This window comes from Papio anubis, chromosome 2 (genome assembly GCF_008728515.1).
Source record: "Papio anubis isolate 15944 chromosome 2, Panubis1.0, whole genome shotgun sequence".
NCBI lineage: Eukaryota > Metazoa > Chordata > Mammalia > Primates > Cercopithecidae > Papio > Papio anubis.
The window spans coordinates 69,016,033-69,033,308 of NC_044977.1; the positions used below are offsets into that span (position 1 = coordinate 69,016,033).

The 17,276-nt window shown below is 39.6% G+C and overlaps 1 protein-coding gene across 23 annotated transcripts in view; it reads left to right on the forward strand.

Annotated features, from left to right (window-relative positions):
• Window positions 1-17,276, forward strand: part of FOXP1 (forkhead box P1) — a 631,238-nt gene that overhangs the window by 534,268 nt on the left and 79,694 nt on the right. For 12 of the 23 annotated variants that reach the window (XR_002519830.2, XM_021933399.2, XM_021933402.2 and 9 more), the window contains 3 exons: window positions 4,352-4,505; window positions 9,935-10,139; window positions 11,796-11,843. Coding sequence is in view for 22 of the 23 variants with exons in the window: in XM_021933399.2 (XP_021789091.1) it covers window positions 4,352-4,505; window positions 9,935-10,139; window positions 11,796-11,843 (407 nt within the window). In the remaining variant the exon portion in view is untranslated. The remainder of the gene's footprint in view (window positions 1-4,351; window positions 4,506-9,934; window positions 10,140-11,795; window positions 11,844-17,276) is intronic. The other 11 variants (XM_003894193.5, XM_017954274.3, XM_009200346.4 and 8 more) reach the window with 1 other exon arrangement.

Sequence of the window (17,276 nt, forward strand, 5' to 3'; positions counted from 1 at the left end):
CATTCTCCCTTTGCTGCCGCCTCCCTGGACACAAATTAGGGACGTTTTCCATGTCCTGCCAAGTTTTCACCCTGGAGTCCTGTTGAGCAGCCCGATGTAAACCCCTGCAGAGTAGGGGCAGTTTTGGGGTGAAGGGGAGGAGGTGTTTTAATGAAAATGCTGACACAACCTTAAGTACAGTGGCGCGCTCCCGGGTGCTGCTATAATAAAAAAGGGAACAGATTAAAAAGTGTCTAAAATGTAAATCTAAAGGACTAACAGTAATTAAAATGGAAATGGCACAGGGAGGGAAGGCATGTAATTGTGAGATATCACTGTGCAGAAGGCTCTCAGCTTTGTTTTGCTGGCTGTTTTTCTAATTCAGCAGGGCTTACTCATCAGTGGCAGTTCAATGCGCGTTAATGACTCTGGGATTGCAGGCATCACTCTGGACAAAGAAATGATTATTGTGCGGTCAAAAGAAGTTCAAAGACAAGAAGGGAATTTCAGTTTTTTCCTTAGAGATCCACATTCAAGAGCATATAAATTAAGCCAAATGTTAAAAACCACAGTCTGAAAGCTGACTTCAAAGTCACAACTCTCTAATTAATGAACTGCGAGCTTCAGTTTGGACAAGTTGTGGTTTGATGCGCCCATAAATCAACATGACAGGCCTGTTTCACAGTCTCAGACAGTGCTTGTCATTGAGTCACATCAGATGTAAACACAGCAGAAAAAAGAAGGGGTATGAAGGAGGTGCAATTGATCAACAGAATTGGTAAAAACCCACTTTTGAAGCACATTATGCATGATCACAGGAAATGGTTACAGCCTCAAGAGGTTTCCCCTTCTGCTGTTGCTTTTTTGAATCAGATTGCTAACAGCCTTCAAAAGGGAGAATAAGAATTATGGAGTTTCTCCCCTGTGGCTTGCAGGCAATAACCCCCTGTTGTTATTTTGTGCTTCTTTCTTTTCAAAGGCATCAAAATTTAGTTTTTTAAAGATCTTTAACTCTATATTTGAAGACAAACAAAAAAGGGCTGCCACTGTCATTCTTATCAGTTACCAGGGATTGTGTTTTTCCTTTCTGTTGCCACTTCTTATTAACCTCTTATTTGGTCTGTGAGACATAGTTTGGGATGCACGTCTGCATGCTGGGAGAACATGAAAGTTCAGATGAGCTCAGAGGGCAGATAAAGAAATGTGAAGGGGAAAGTTACACAGCAGAAAGAAGGATAAAAGTTACCTCTCCCAAATTGCTGTTGTCAGAGAGGAGAGCATCTCAGAGCACAAAGATGATAGTGGTGTCTGAGTTTGGGAAGGGAGTGGGGGTGGGCAAGGAGAACACTTTGTGTCTAAACAAGGAGAAAGTGAGACATGGTAGGGACATTCTTGCGTCTCCAGGTCGCTAGGTTTGCTGTGGTCCATGCTTTGTCATCCACTTCCCAGGCAAAGGTGACCCAGAAAATAGGTTGCTTTGAATGTCCTTTGAGGTAGGCAGACCAGTGGATGGGTCTCCTTGGATTCATGGTGCCAGTGGAGTTGTCTGAGACCCAGGTAACAATGGTTAAGAGATCCGTATTTTCCTGAGGTAGGGACCAGTCTCCTTGAATTATCATGCAGGTGGTAGTCCTTTTGTGCTAAAATGAGGTGGAGTCACACGGTAGCAATTTCATGATGTGGACTGGTGGTTATGATTTTAACAAGGTTTGAACTTGGATGTTGACAGATGGAACAAGTATGTTAATTTACTGAGTCCCCAGTCATTAGTGGCTCATAATTTTGTATTGTCAGGCTCCCCCCCCACCCGCTTTTTTTTTTTTTTTCCTGTTTTGATTACCTCTGCAATAAGACACCTGATCTTTGGCCAGAACAATGTACCTTTGCTTTTTTTTTTTTTTTTTCCCCCTTCCCTCCTAAAGTTGCCTTGAGATGTTTCCCTGAGAAAGTTTGGCTCCATATTGGGTTGCACGAAGACAGGACCTTCCTTAAGAAGATACGTGCTCTTAGGTAGGGATGTAGGGAGGAAGGGGATGTAGCCCCAGTGCAGCTATTGAAGTGACTGCTCGTGAATATTGGACAGAAGTGGTGAGGAAAATAGACAACAGAATTCATTTTAAATCGAGCTACAAAAAAAGATTCCATCCTGTGCGGGTGAGGTAGGCTAAGTTGATTGTTTTAAAAGGGCCGTTTGTCCCGGGCAGTTATGACAGTTTATGTTAGGCAGTAGGGAGTAGCCGAAGAAAGGAAAACAGACCTTTGACTGCAGCTCTAGGGAGGGGATCCGAAACGCGAGGTTTATCAGGGCATTTTAGCATTTTAACACTGACTACTGACCTGCCGAGGGGACTGCACGGAGACCTTTTTTGTATGCATTCAATTGTGAGAAGTAAACAAATGGACCAGTATCCTGTGTTTGGTAACTGGGTGGGGAGCGCAGTTTGGCAACCAGTGTTGCTTTTAAATTCTTTCTTTGGACAATGGGCCTTGTATACTTTTATATCCTGGCTTTTCAAACGTAGACAGCTTTCATGAGCTTTTCCTAGGGATGGCCACAGAGACAACAGAAAAGGCATCAGTCATTTTATATAAATACAAAATTTTTAAACATTTCATTTACAGTAAGACAGGAAACACCCTCCCCAACCTCCAGCTGTACCCCCCCATTATATTCTGCTTTCAGAAGAGCTAATTCCCTGATCTTTTATTGTGTCAATGTTGTTTTTTTCTCTTCCTTCCCTTTTTTTGTAATGTTGTGAGTTAATATCTGTTGAAGAAGTGAAAAAATCATTTTGACATGAATATAACTATCATTGGGTTTTACATTAATGTGATAACTTGGGAAGGGGTGAAAACAATTGGATCATTTTATGCATGCTGTTCTTAAAATGAAAACACTGGCTTTTCATTTAAATTTATTTAAATTTTTGTTGTTAGTGGTATAGAATTTGTTTTTTGGAGTGAAACTCAATTAACTTTCTCAGTGGCATGGTAGTAAGTCTGAAATTGGTTGCTAATACGAGAATGATGGTTTTTACTGTAAAATAAACTACATGAAGACCGAAAGGAAACCACCATTTTTCTCTTTCTTTGAACTTTGCATCAGAAGGTCTTGATATACATACCATTTTATGGATGTATCAGATCAAGGTCATGTGTTAGGTTAAGTGAATGCAGTTGTTTGTAAAGTATAGTTATTAGCCAGAACATGTAAGCTCAGAAAGGGCTTGGATAGTCCTTTTAGTTGTAAAAGTCTCTCTGATCTTTTGAATCATACTCAGAATTAGGAACACTGATCTTGTTCTTTTCTTGAAGAAACTTTTTTTTATGCCACAGTTTGGGAAGGGTTAATTTTCCTTTTATAATTGTTAGCCATAATGTGGCTAAGACCTCCACCTCGATACGATTCCTAGCAGATTAAGGATATTAGATAATTTCCTTCTATTTATTGTGCTACTGCACTGTATTCTCTTTCTATCACTCAGATAATTACTGAGGAAATCTACATTAATTTTTTTTGGCTGAAGCAAGGCCTGCTAAACACAGGAATGATGTATTGATGTTTTACACAACAAAAGTTTTCCTCCTGTCATCGTCCAATCAACAAAAAGATATTTATCATATCGTAAAGCCCCTTCTTTTCAAGAACAAAGCAGATGGGGGAAGCAGGACAAGCAACCAGAGCTGGGGGTTTCTGAGACTAAAACCATGTTAAGGCATCTGAAGCTTAGACTGTCGTTCATGTTAAACTCACAGTCGAGTACGATGTTGTTTGCTAAATTATGAATGTGTGTAATTAAAATCTAGTGGCTGTTTCTATGAAAGATTTACAATGTTATTTCATCGTTTGTCATGGCTAATTAACAATATTAGATGAAGTTTTTCTTCTTCAAAGGTCTGATTTTTTCTCATTTATTTATGTCAGAAGTGATAAACAGAGTAGTTAAAAGCTTCTGCCGGTGCAGGCAGGGAGGGAGGCAACTTGTTCTTTTACACCTCAAAGGTTCGGGTGTCAAACCCCTTCAGACTAGAGTGATGCAGTCTTCTCTCTAGTGTGCATAATCAAACATTTCAACATCTAAAAGTGTACGTCTTGATGACAAAACTCAGGCCTTTCAAACTGGGGGGAAGCTGGTTTGATTGACGAATTATTTGTTTATGGGAGCAGGCAGTAGAAAGGTAACAGACTCACCTCCCACCCCTCTTCAGAGGAGGTATGTTCTGTCCCTTTTAAACCTTGACATGGAGCCCTCCACTGAGCTCCAGTGACCATTCTCAGCATTTGACGATGATGGTGAGTTTTGAAGTGTCCATACTTTTCACCTTCCTAGGGAAGTGGCCATCTCATTTTTGTCTTCCTGATTTCTTACAGCAACAGCAGGTGGCTACCCAGCAGTTGGCTTTTCAGCAGCAGCTTTTACAGATGCAGCAGTTACAGCAGCAGCACCTCCTGTCTTTGCAGCGCCAAGGCCTTCTGACAATTCAGCCCGGGCAGCCTGCCCTTCCCCTTCAACCTCTTGCTCAAGGTATGCGTTCATTATACAGAAGGCATAGCTCTGTGAAGACTTTGGGTGGACGTGGTGGGTTGTCTCTTGGTATATCCGTTAAGGACATTGTCCATCAAAACATGCACATAGATTCTTTGAAGAAAAGTGGAGTGGGATCATGATGGACCCATGCAGAAGGTGAAATGCTTGTTGATGCCAAAATGAAGTCTCACGGTGGTCTGAAGGCTTCGCTATACTATAGCAGAGCAATCCCACTGTTAGAGACTCTCGGAGTAAGGGAATGAGGCACTGCTTTGCACTTACTGAGCATTTTAATGGACTCTTGTAGTGTTTCTGTTTGGAACCACAAAGGAATTTTCCTGAAGGCTTTTATTATTCATTTAAGAGATTTTATACCATGTAACATGTGCTATTTTAAATCTTAGTAGGGCTTTATAAATGCCACGTTTTAATATGTAGAGATAAATTCAGGTTTATTTTTCTGTAAACGATTAAAATCAACGACTTTCTCTTATAAAAGCCAAGGTTGTTTTTTGTTTAGTTTCCTTTTTTTTTTTTTTCTTTTTGCATTCATCTGTTGATTTTTGAGCAAGTTAGTTCTATACTCATCAGAACAGGTACCATTTCAATCTCCAGTTCCTCAACAACTGAGATTCCTTGAAAAGTAAGATTTTAATACATTTAGTGAATTTCTTTTGCAGAGCCCACTGACATTTTATCCCAAGGGTGATGGACATCAGAAACAAATGGGAACTCTCAGTGTTTTTAGGACATCCTCTTGGTTTAAGCAACTCTGACTTTCACATGTGTCATGTGAAAGCAGATGGATTATTCAGAACTAGAAAGGAAGGTGGGAAGGGATGTCAAGAGGGAGGGAGGGCGGACAGGCAGGAAGGAAGGAAAGAGAAAGTAGAAAGTGCCATGCCTGTGTTTTGAAACACAATTCCTCTATCTATGCGTGGCAGGGCAGATTTGAGTTGCCTCCTCGAGGCCAACAGTTCTTTGAACTCTAGTAGATTTGGATGTTGGTTTATATGTACCTTAACGGCTGGTAGCTAAAGCCATTGATTGGTGTCTTGGATTCAGTTGCCTTCTGAAGAAGGTTAAAAATATGGAACCTCCTTTGTGTTGCTTAAGGCGCGGCCATTTGTTTGGTAACTTTTCGTGTCAAGTGAAGTCAGGGAAGCGTATCTGCATTTGAATCTTTTCCCTTAAGTCAACCACACCCAACTTCTGTCCCTTATGAGGCTGATTTTGTTTTTACTATCGAGACCAGGGCTTTTTCCTCTTAACCTCTCTCTTGCCTCTCCACTCCTTTTTCTGCTATGACTGCTCAGCTGCTCGATACATACTCAGCATCTCCATTGTCAAAATAGAAGATATCATAACTGAGCAATAAGGAGAAAAGAAAGGATATATAGATGTACATCAGTGAATGCATTTTTGTGCTTGCAGAATGTCATAGCATGTGTTAATTACATCTTTGGATTTATTGTTGGAAACATGGCAGGCTGTTCTGACACACCTACCGGACTTGAGCTCCAACCTCTCTCATCTTTTCCCACCACTCCTATACTATTAAGTTTGCTCACTAAGGTTCATTGTTATAGTACATCAGTTAAGCTGTCCAAAAGAGGGCAATTGGGCAGTGACAAGACAAGCTCATGTGTAATGTGAAAGAAATGAATGTGGTGATGCATGAAGTGTAATCACTGCAGTAACATATCAGGGACACTGGTAGGTAATTCACTAGTCATGGCATTGATTGATAGGCTTAGCAGTCTGCTGTAACTATTAGCCCCTGCAACATTAGGAAGAAGCATATTTGAAATCTAAGGGGTGCCTCAATGTGTGCCCGAGATGGAATAAACGTAAATACAAATATTTCTGGTGTCGGGTTCTTACAGTAAAATGAACTACCAGTGTTATTTCCATCTCTCTGAATCAGGAGGTTGGTTTTTTCCCCCCACTCCCTCATCCAAAGTGGCTGGAGAATTCAGTCATGTTGGACTAGAACACAATTTTGTTTTTATCAGAGAGATGATGGCTTAAAACTGATGTCATTATGAGGTTTAAATCAACTTTCTGCTTGCTTGAACATGGTCACCTGGGTATGGATGTACAAGGACAAAAAAAGGTTGATCAACTCTGTTTGTCTTTGAGCCAGTGATACCTGGGGTTGTAAAATTGAGTTCCGTGAACAGTAATCTGTCATCTGTCCCCACAACATACATTTTTTAAACCTGTGCCTGCATTTTCTTTTATAATGAAGGGGCCAGTTGTCCTGGAAAAAGAAATGTTGCAAGGCATGGTGGTTATCTGCTAAAAATACTGGTAATGCCCACTTCATAAAGAAATCATCAAGATTATTTTACATACCTGTTCATGGCCTTGCCGAGTTAACCTTAAACATGTAAATGTCAAGTATAGGAATAGATAGAGAATTAATATTTTGAAGGCCTTTTTATCCCTGAAGATTTTATAATATGAAACGGAGGGATATTTTCTGTTGTTTTTAAGGTTATTGTAGGGTCTTCTCTCTGCCTTACGTAATTAGCCTATCTGCTTTTCACCCTGGTCTCTTTAATCATCTCATCCTCCCTAGCACCAGTAATTTCATACAGAAATATTCTTTCAGTCTTATTCTGACCTTTTAATTTTTAAAATGTAAACTCTGGGTAGCAGAAAATTACATGCTTTGTTATGTACCTGCTAATGGATTTGTTTAACTTCATACTGTTATTCTTAGTCTACCATTTTGGAAGAAATACATACTTTCTGGAAATTTGTTACCCATTTAGTCTGATGAGTGACTGGGTTACCTTTTATCTGTCTAACATGAGATCTTAGCTGTCAAGTAACAACACCTTTTGGTAGGTAGTGCTCATTGAACTAACAGTTTAACATCACTAACGATATATGGCATTGATGGAGGAAAGCCATTTGACTGCTTCTGTGTTAAGTGTGATGAGAATGTTCTTAAAAGTAATTATCACATTGCAGTTTGACCCGGAAGTATCGCTGTTGTCACTTAATGAGTTACTATTTTTATTTACCATTTTTCTCTATGGATAATGAAACTGATTTGCCAGCCCATTGGAATAGATGGAGAATAGAGTAATATTAATGCACCCTGTAGGTATAACAAGTGCTGAATACATTTGTCTTTGTCTTTATTTGCTGGATAAACAGCTTACTTCTAAAACAGCATTGAAGTTCTGCTTTTCTTCCAGAGAAAGCGGGAGTTAACACAGTTGTCAGAACCCTGTCCTAGTCTTCCCGCCTCCCATGCAGCTGACCCAGAAATCAATTAGTTTGAGTTGAGAAATAGGTGGCTTGTTCTTTTCATGCGTTTACTCTCTAGAAAATAAAAATAGGTGTTGACTTGTGTGGTTTTATATCAACATGACATCATCAACAGACAAGCCTATTAACTGTTGTTTCCACTGAGTAAACAGTGGTCTGAGGGTCACCCATGTTCACAGGTAATTGTTGGTGTGCAGACAACAGTAGCAGACCTGCCAGCTACAAATGCATCCCACCTGTCTTCGAAAGGTGTTTGAAAATAATAGTCCAGATGCAGCAAAACCGGACATGGGGTTGTGGAGTGACCTTTCCCTTTGTTTAATTTGCCTCCGAGGTTTAATTTCAGGGGACAAGTAATAATTGAATATGCTTAATAACTAAATGCTCATTTGGGACAAAATCCATCAAAATATAATTGGCATTTGATTTTTATGAAGGGAGAAGAAAACCGACTTGTCTGTCGAGGATGCCTCCTAAGAATATCTGACCACTTAATGTATCATTTGAAGCCTCCTTTATAATATATATTAATTGCAAATACTTGAGCATTTGAACATTTTCGTGGAGAACCGTTAGGAGAGACCAACTGTTTTTGTTAACGCTCCTCTCAGAAAGGCGGGGAAGGTTATTGGTCTGCTGTGCAATAATTTACTCCTCTTTGATATGCAAACGATCCACGGTGAATATAAAAAAATCCTATCAGACTCATTTCACAGTTCTTAACCACTCGGATTCTCTGGAGTCCATCGCCTCATTAGACCAGTGCTCTCCAATGCTAGCATAATTAAAATCTTTAACAGTTTAGCAAAGTAAAGATGTTTGGCTGATCACGTTGAGATGATTATCTATCCATTGTATTCTAAATGACAAAAATAAATTAAATTTAGACCTTGGCATTTTTTATTATGTGTTTCAAATGAATATAATGCACACAGCCTTCTTTTTTAATTCAATACCTTAGGTTTGGTAAGAAACATGCCTGTTTCGGCTGCTGCTATACAGTCAGAAAATGGCAGGCTTTCTGGGATGGCTATGTTACAGTTGATTGAAACAATGAACTGCAATCCAGACGTCCACTTCTAATGTGGTATTGCCTTAGGATGTGCAGGGTTTATGATTTCAGTGTTTCTCCAAAGGAAGTTATGTTGCTTGTTGTCGTTGTTGTGGTTTTTGTTGTCATCTAGCATATTTTTATTCTGTGCATGTATGGGGTAGAATATGCATTGAGGTGGGATTTGGAAACCTGGGCTACAGAGGCATGCCACCAAGATAAAGACGAAGAGGCCCACAATAGTGAGCGTGGCATACTGATTGTATCCCTTCTTGGGGGAAAACACTGGATTCACTCCTTAAAACCCATGTCCATTTTGATCCCCTTTAAAAACACAAGAGAACTTTATTACTGTAAGTTTATTTTACGTTTTCATTTTATTCTGCAATGGTTCATTACCATTGATCTAAGAAATGACAGTAATAACAGTGTTACTTGTATAAAAAGTTATACAGTTTTTCAGTAGACACATCCATCAATTAAGCATGTGGTACTAGAAACCAAAATTAATGAGGAAGATAGGTGTGTTAATGAAATAATCATAGTATAATCAATTTGACTGTTAAAAGTTGAAAAGCATTTCAGGAAGATGATATGAATTCATAATTTATGTCTAAAAGTGATTAATAAAAACTATATTTAATAACAAAGCTATTTGTCATCATTTAAGACTTAAGCACAAAAATTATTCATTTTGTAGTTCATGTTGTCATAATAGTATAGTTGAACAAATTTATTTTGAGCCTTCTTTGTGTCTAAAACTAAGGTAACATCTATCTACTTTTCATCAAAAATTGAGAAATAACATTTCGGATGGTTAGAGGCATACCGTTGTGGCAAAGTAACTGTGTTTGAATCCTTTTCACCTGAGTCTCTTATGTGCGATGAGGGCAGCTTCCACTCAGTTGCTCAGTAGGAGGACACACTTTTTACTACCGCATCTGCCTTAGTTGGGAGGGAAAAAAAACTGCACACACCAAAAAACCCCCCTAACACTAGGCTTTGTTTACTGACTCTTTGATTTAATTACTGTTTGAAGAGGACGGAATTAGCTGTTAATTGATTTAATTATCCAATTTGTTTGTTTCAGGCATGATTCCAACAGAACTGCAGCAGCTCTGGAAAGAAGTGACAAGTGCTCATACTGCAGAAGAAACCACAGGCAACAATCACAGCAGTTTGGATCTGACCACGACATGTGTCTCCTCCTCTGCACCTTCCAAGACCTCGTTAATAATGAACCCACATGCCTCTACTAATGGACAGCTCTCAGTCCACACTCCCAAAAGGGAAAGGTAGGAAGCAGCCACTGAGATGGGTCCAACACTGCCTTTAACATGAGAGGGGTGGGTGGCCCTGCCTCACCATATCTCAGTGATCCCTAATTGGATCCATGTGACTTGCGTGTGCATATAATTACTGAAGAATGTATTCAGTATGGTTTGGGTGTGAAGCATCTAATTATTTTCACCTTTTCAACATGGAATTAGCACTTATGTAGATCTACTCTCAGCTTAGGAACCCGGGCAGAAGTCGTGTAGTTTCTCATTGGATGGGTTGGATTTCCAGGCTTCCAGGCCTACTCCTTCTGCCAAGTGCTCACTCCGTACAAGCTGAATTCCTTGGCTGGAAGTGCCTTCAGGGAATAGTAGTGTCTGCTGTGGGCAATTTTGAATTATGGTTTGAGAAAACATAGAACTTATGTTACTCTACATTGCTCCCCTTGAAGGCTGGGCGCCCATGTTTTTCATCATTGTGCCCCGGAGCACATGGTCTTCCCCGTATGTATTCTGAGTGAAGGTTTGGAGGATGGAGAGACAGAAGAGGTAGTGGTGGTGGCGGCGGCTGGAGGCGGGGGGTCTGTTGTATATATAGTCACATAAACAGACACAGCACACTTTCTCTTCATCGTGGGATAGAGTATAGGATTGTCTCAGCAGCTGTATTCCTATTTAGAAGTTAAGACATTTTATTTTTGAATTGCCCTGAGTTTTACATGAATGTTACTTGAAGCTGAGCTTGTTTTAGAGATCCAGAATATGTCATGTTAGCATGCGGTTCTAAGAAAATCTTTTAATTCATGTTATTGTATTCTTAGTACCCAGAAGCATTAATACCACTGTTGAAGTGCTTTTCAAGAATAGAAAATACAGTGCCCCTAAAATTGAAAACTTTTTTGTTTACTATTCCTAAACTGTTTTCTGTATATTTCATAGGCAGAGCTTCCACACACAGAAGTAAAGAAACCTTAAAAGTAGTATGTGACAGTAAATGCCATTTCTCTCAGGAGAAAGCAAATTCTGTATTTTGTTTTTTAATAAAAATGGCTCAGTGAAAAAAAAAAATTTAATTATATATTTCAGTTATGTAATCACAAATATAATTTCGTATATTTCTCAAAATACTGAGTGTTTAAGAAGCCTACTGTTTAATTGGATGTATATCTTTATACCAGAAAAATATTATCTGAACACACACACAGACACACACACACACACCATGTTCGAGTGTAAAACCACGAGTGGTTTCCAGAGATGAGGATAATATATATGTTTTAACTAAAATTTTCAACTATCCTTCCAAGATCATTTTGGAATTTCTGAGGCAGACACCGAAGAACTAAAAGATGCATTAAGCATATTGGTTTAGAATAGTTTGAAGAATAGATAGAAGAATAGAATGGTGGACACTGAGAATCAGTTTGGAGCCATTGGGTGAAATGTGGCTTCTGTTGTTTCCAGTGAGGATAGATATATATGTCTGGAAGCCAATCTTAGCTCTTGCTTTACAATCTCTTATAATGTCTTTATTTTTTTTTTCAAGAAAGAAAACCTTAGGGAGCATTAAAGAAAAGGTTCTAGGCTGTTGTCCTTTGCTATACTAGGTTTTGATGTCCTAAGGTTGATGCGTCCATTTACTGCAGAGTGATTGAATTACATCTTTATCCATAGGCAGAGCAGGAGGCCATACACTGAAAAACGCCGACTGATGCACTTAAGGTATTTGTTGCAATCTCATCGGCTGTTGTGGAGCCTGCACAGATTTCCTGTGACATAGAAAACTCTTCTTGTTTAGATGCGCTGTGCTCAGTGTCATTTTCTAAAAGGTTATATATCTGCAGTCAGGTGATAGATTAGCAAGGAGGCAAGTGGGAGAAGAATAGCCCTTTTCATGTCTTAAGGCACATTTGAAAGTAAATGGATCTAAGAGACAGTCTAATTCTGGGAGACTAAGTTTGTTTGATTTTTTTTTTTTTTATGCTCCTTATTTGTCTGCACAAAAGTTGTGCTTAATCTTCATCATACTACACACCAGAATTAGAATATGGATCAGAAAAGAATTCAGATTCCAATGAGCCTTAATCTAGATGTAAAAGCAGACTGAGTTTTCCAATCGTACATGCAAAAAAGAAGCCACTATGGAATTATATGCCACTACTTAATCTCTTGAATCTCTCAGTTTATATTAGCTGGTAGGTTTCTAGACGTGGCTGGACTAAAAGAAAATTCCGGTCAGCACATTTTAACTGAATGTAGCTGACAAGACACATGAGCACCTTCAGTTAAAGGTAGTTGAGTTTAAGCTTATAGAATTGATAATTAAAAAATCAGTTAGGTCTGGTACAGTGGTTATCTCAGCACTTTGGGAAACCGAGGCAGGAGGATTGCTTGAGGCAAGGAGTTCAAGTCTAGCCTGGACAACATAGAGGGACCCCAATTTCTATTAAACTTTTTTTTTTTTTTTTAAATTAGCGTGGCATGGTGGCATGCACCTGGAGTACTCCAGAGGCTGAGGTGGGAGGATCATTTGAGCCCAGAAGTTTTGAGGCTGCAGTGAGCCATGATCACACCATTGTACTCCAGCCTGGGCAACAGAGCAAGATCCTGTCTTTTAAATTAAAAAAAAAAATGCAGTTATTAGTTAGCCAGCTTTGTATACATATAAATCCTTCAAATGAATATTATGTAGCATTACCTTATTAGGCTTAATTTAAAAATCACATGTGATAACCAGTTAAATACAAAAAAAAAAAAGAAAAAGTTGTCACTATAAAGGTACGGTCTCACTGTACACTGATCTGCCAGTTGTCTCAGGAGTTTCTTGTCACTGCCTTGGGTAAGTTTTCTCTCTTACTCATCGGTGCATTTGTGAAATATGTGTCCTTCCAAGCTCTTCTTTGATTTCTGTGTAATACTCTTTTCCCTCCATTCTGATGGGCAAGGAAGAGTCTCTGCCACAGTGAATAACCATCTAGCCCCATGACCTTGATCGTGGCTTAGCAGCTTTAAGATTGATTTCTGACATGATCTGGGAGTGCTCGATGGGAAAATTTGTTGGAAAAAGGTAGCGTTGTGAGAGTTACTGTTTGTTTTCAAAGTACTGAGATGGCTAATGATCTCAGCTGAGTTGCATATGTATTTCCATGCCATTTGGAAAACTCCTTCTCCCCTACTCTTGCCCCCGTGCATTTTGCTGGCTCCTGTGAGCAGCCACTGCAGTAGCAGCAGCTCTGGGGTTTGGTGAGCTTCAATCTGTTAAGGAGATAAATAATGTGCTTGGCACGACACTCCTACTCTCCTCTTTAATTTGTCTTACACAAGGAAAATTATAATTAAATCATTCAGGGTAAACCCTTGAGTGTAGAGAAGGGAAAAAACACACTTTGGTAAAGATTGCCAATAGAAACCCACTTCCCTGTTGCGCAGGGTAGAGACATTTATCAATATTCAGCACTACTACGGGAGGAGCGGCCCATGTGATTTGTGAGGCGGATGCCAACGTTCAAATCAAGGCTTGTTAAGATCCTGTCCCTGTGTAATCATGGACATTCAGCATCATTAGAATTCAGTACTGGCACCATGCTTCGTGCTTTGATTTTCTCCCCACAGTTTAATAATGTTTATTGTGCTGATTATATATAAATTCATTGGTGCAATAAACATGCCTCTGTTGTCAGTGCCTGAGAAAAGTGTGGTGGGGATCAAGTTCAATGGCAGCAGCTAAAGGGGAGCAGCCAGAGGAAGCAGGTGCATTCAAGCCTCTTGATGTCATTTTATTCCATGGGAACAGAGAGTCTCGACTTCTTAGGGAAATAGACAAAACTCAGGCCTGGGATACCTGTAAATGTGAAGATACTGTCTTGTTTCCCTGTCTGATTGTCTTGCTTTAGGAAATTCCAAGTTTTGGTGTGGGTAAACAGAATCAACAAAATGCAAATGAAACATTTATTAAAATGCTAAGTTTAGTAAAGCCCTTTGAGCTTCTTGGATCAAAGCAGCTATGTAAATACAAATAGCAATTACTATTTAAGTAATTGCCTGAATTAAAATTCAAAATATTACATTGCATTATGGTGCACTAGGGAAAGGGACGAGAACTCACATTTAATCAGTTCCTTCTCTGTGCCAAGCACTGGCTAGACTCTTGCATATGGAGTGATGTCTCACTTTATCCACCTGACCACTCAGGAAGCAGTAAGGATGATTATACCCATTTTACAGATGAGGAAATCAAATAATAGCAATTAAATAACTAACCCAGGGTCATAGAACTGGTGGTTAGTGGCATATCCAAGATCCAAATTCAGGTCTGTGTTTTAGTCTGCAAAGTGGTACTTAAAGTTTTCATTCAGCTTAGAAGTGAATACTAAATTATGATAAAATCAGTGTCCCTAAAAGATATTTTTTTAATTTAATTGAAATTCAGTTTGACAAAACATGTATTAACTTAGCCTACTGTGTGCAAATCACTGCATTTAAAGGAAAATACCAGAGTTTTCTCTTTTATGGTGTATGTTCATATTTACTAGACCTTTCATGAAGCAGGATAGGTGGGATTTACAAGCTATAAATCATTTTGGTCTGAAACAGCACATAAAGAATGTAAATGAACCTCATGGGGGATTTGCACACAGGCAAATCCAAAACAAGCTTCTTTCCTTTAACGTATCCCCGCTTTTTTCCTGCCTTATAAATCCTGTGTTTCCTCAATGAACACATCATATGCTTTTTATTCCATTTCAGCTGTCCTCTATAGTCCAAATCAGAAATATGCCCTTTTTTCTCATCCCAGCTTTTTTGCTTTCAGTTCAGCCGCCATCATTAGATGTTTTATAACTCACGTATTTCTCGAATTCACCGCTTTCTAAATATTTGTTCCAAGGTGTCCTTAAGCATTTGGTCAAAGATGTTTCCTTAAACCCCGATCAGGTGGTGGTTGGGCAGTCTCTGCTTTTTTGGGGCATCATATTATTCTCAAAAACAGGGGACCCACACTGGGCGCTTTACTCTATGAGATCTAACCTGCCCTCTGTCCAGTCACGATATTCCTTGCCTCGTTCTCATCATTATTGACAGAGCCCTGTGTATTACAGTCGCTTGCATTTTCTCCACTCCACAGTTGGCAGTTGCCTTCAAATAACCCCTGAAGGTTTCCGCCTGGCCAGTGTACTTACAGACAGTTTCACTTGATACACAGTCTCTGTTTTTGATTTGTGGCCTCTTGACATATTGCCATGTATTTGACTATGTAACAATAACATTTGTGTTTACAGGCCTTGTTATTTTCAAAAGGCAAGGAACTTTGAAACATGTACATGTCTAGTGTTGCTTTTTTTTTCTTTTTTAAACTATATTCTGTGTTCATGAATAAATGTCAGTGCTCTTGGTTTACTTGCTAAAATTCTAGAAGTTAGTTTTCAGAACTGTCCCTGATACACAAGCCTTTAACTGGTGCTTGTTTTCATACTGATATGTAGGACCTGTTGACATTTAAGCAGTAAACTCTAGTTCCCATTATTTTGAATAGTTTTTCCTCATTTCAGTTTTGTTTTGTTTTGTTTTGTTTTCCAGAAAATCAGAGGACAATTTGTATTTATTTTGAAGTACTGAGCAAGCTAGTTATTTTAAATCTTTCTTTCCCATTAGAGCATTTCGGAGAACCTGTGGTCAAATTCCCCCAAATTGTCTTCAAAATTGTTACTGCTACTTCCTGCCAACGTGAGTCAAGGCATTTAAACAATCTATAACACTATAACAGAGCTCGGCAAATTATGGTCAGCCCGCCCTGCTTCCTTTTGTAAATAAAGTTTTATTGGGACAGAGTCACATTCATTTACGTATTGTCTACGGCTACTTTGACAGTACAATGGCAAGTTTGAATAGTGGCAGCAGAAACCATATAGCCTACAAAAACTGAAATATTTACTGTCTGACCATTTACAGAAACAGTTGCTGACTGCTGACCTTCACCATTAGCCTGGTGTTTCTCAGATTCCCTGATGATACTCTTACAGGGTATTTGTTAAACTCACAGCTTCCTAGGCCTTTCTCCTGAAACCTAGACTTTCTTGATCTGAGATGGGGTGCAGGAATTTGCATTTGCCCTACATACCCTCGAGTCTTGCTACGCAGAGGCTGCAGACCAGCGGCTCTGCTATAACCTGGAAGTTTGTTAGAAACTCATTATCTGGCCCTGCCCCAGACCTGCATCAGGATCTGCATTGTAACAAGAGCCTCAGGGGTTTGGAATACATGTTCAAGTTTGAGAAGCAATGGAAGCTGTGTGTTTATCACTGAGGTTTTGACACTTGGAAAGAACAGGACTTTTCTCCAGACACTTGATTCACATCCCAGACGGGTTCTCATCAAAAGTCTGGGCTGTAGTTAAGGTGGTCTGGGGAGCAGCCCACGGGGGAGCCACCAGACTGGTTCAGTCCTCAAAACTAGTGGCTTGCCATTCTTACGTGAGCCAACAGAATAGAAATTATATGACTGAAAGGACCAGACCCATTTGCTTCCTTTCCTTAGGAGCTACCACAAGACCACTCCTTGGCTGTGTGATCACAGGCAAGTGACACAACTAAGGTTCTGTTTTGCTCTTGTCAAGGATGAAAGGACCTGACATGTGATGGTGGTGATGAGAATGCAGCTAACATTTATGTAACTCTTACTTTGTGCCAGACACAATGCTCAACAGACTTGACACAGGCTTGATACTATACTGATTTTCCTATGTGATCCTCATAGTAATCTTATGGGGTATTCTCCCCTTTGTACAGAGGGTGCAGCTGGGGCCCAGAATGATGTTATCACTTGCACAGGTCACATAGCTAGTTAGTGACCATGCAGGGACTAGACCTGAGATTTCCCTGACCCTCAGGGACTTGCAGTGACTGCCAGATTCTGGTGGCTCCCCAGTGGGCTGCTCCCCAGACCACCTTCACTACAGCCCAGACTTTTTAATTAATTTATTAATTAATTTATTTTTTTATTATGCTTTTAAGTTCTAGGGTACACGTGCACAACGTTCAGGTTTGTTACATATGTATACATGTGCCATGTTGGTGTGCTGTACCCATTAACTCGAGATTTATATTAGGTATATCTCCTAATGCTATCCCTCCCCCCTCCTCCAACCCCACGACAGGCCCC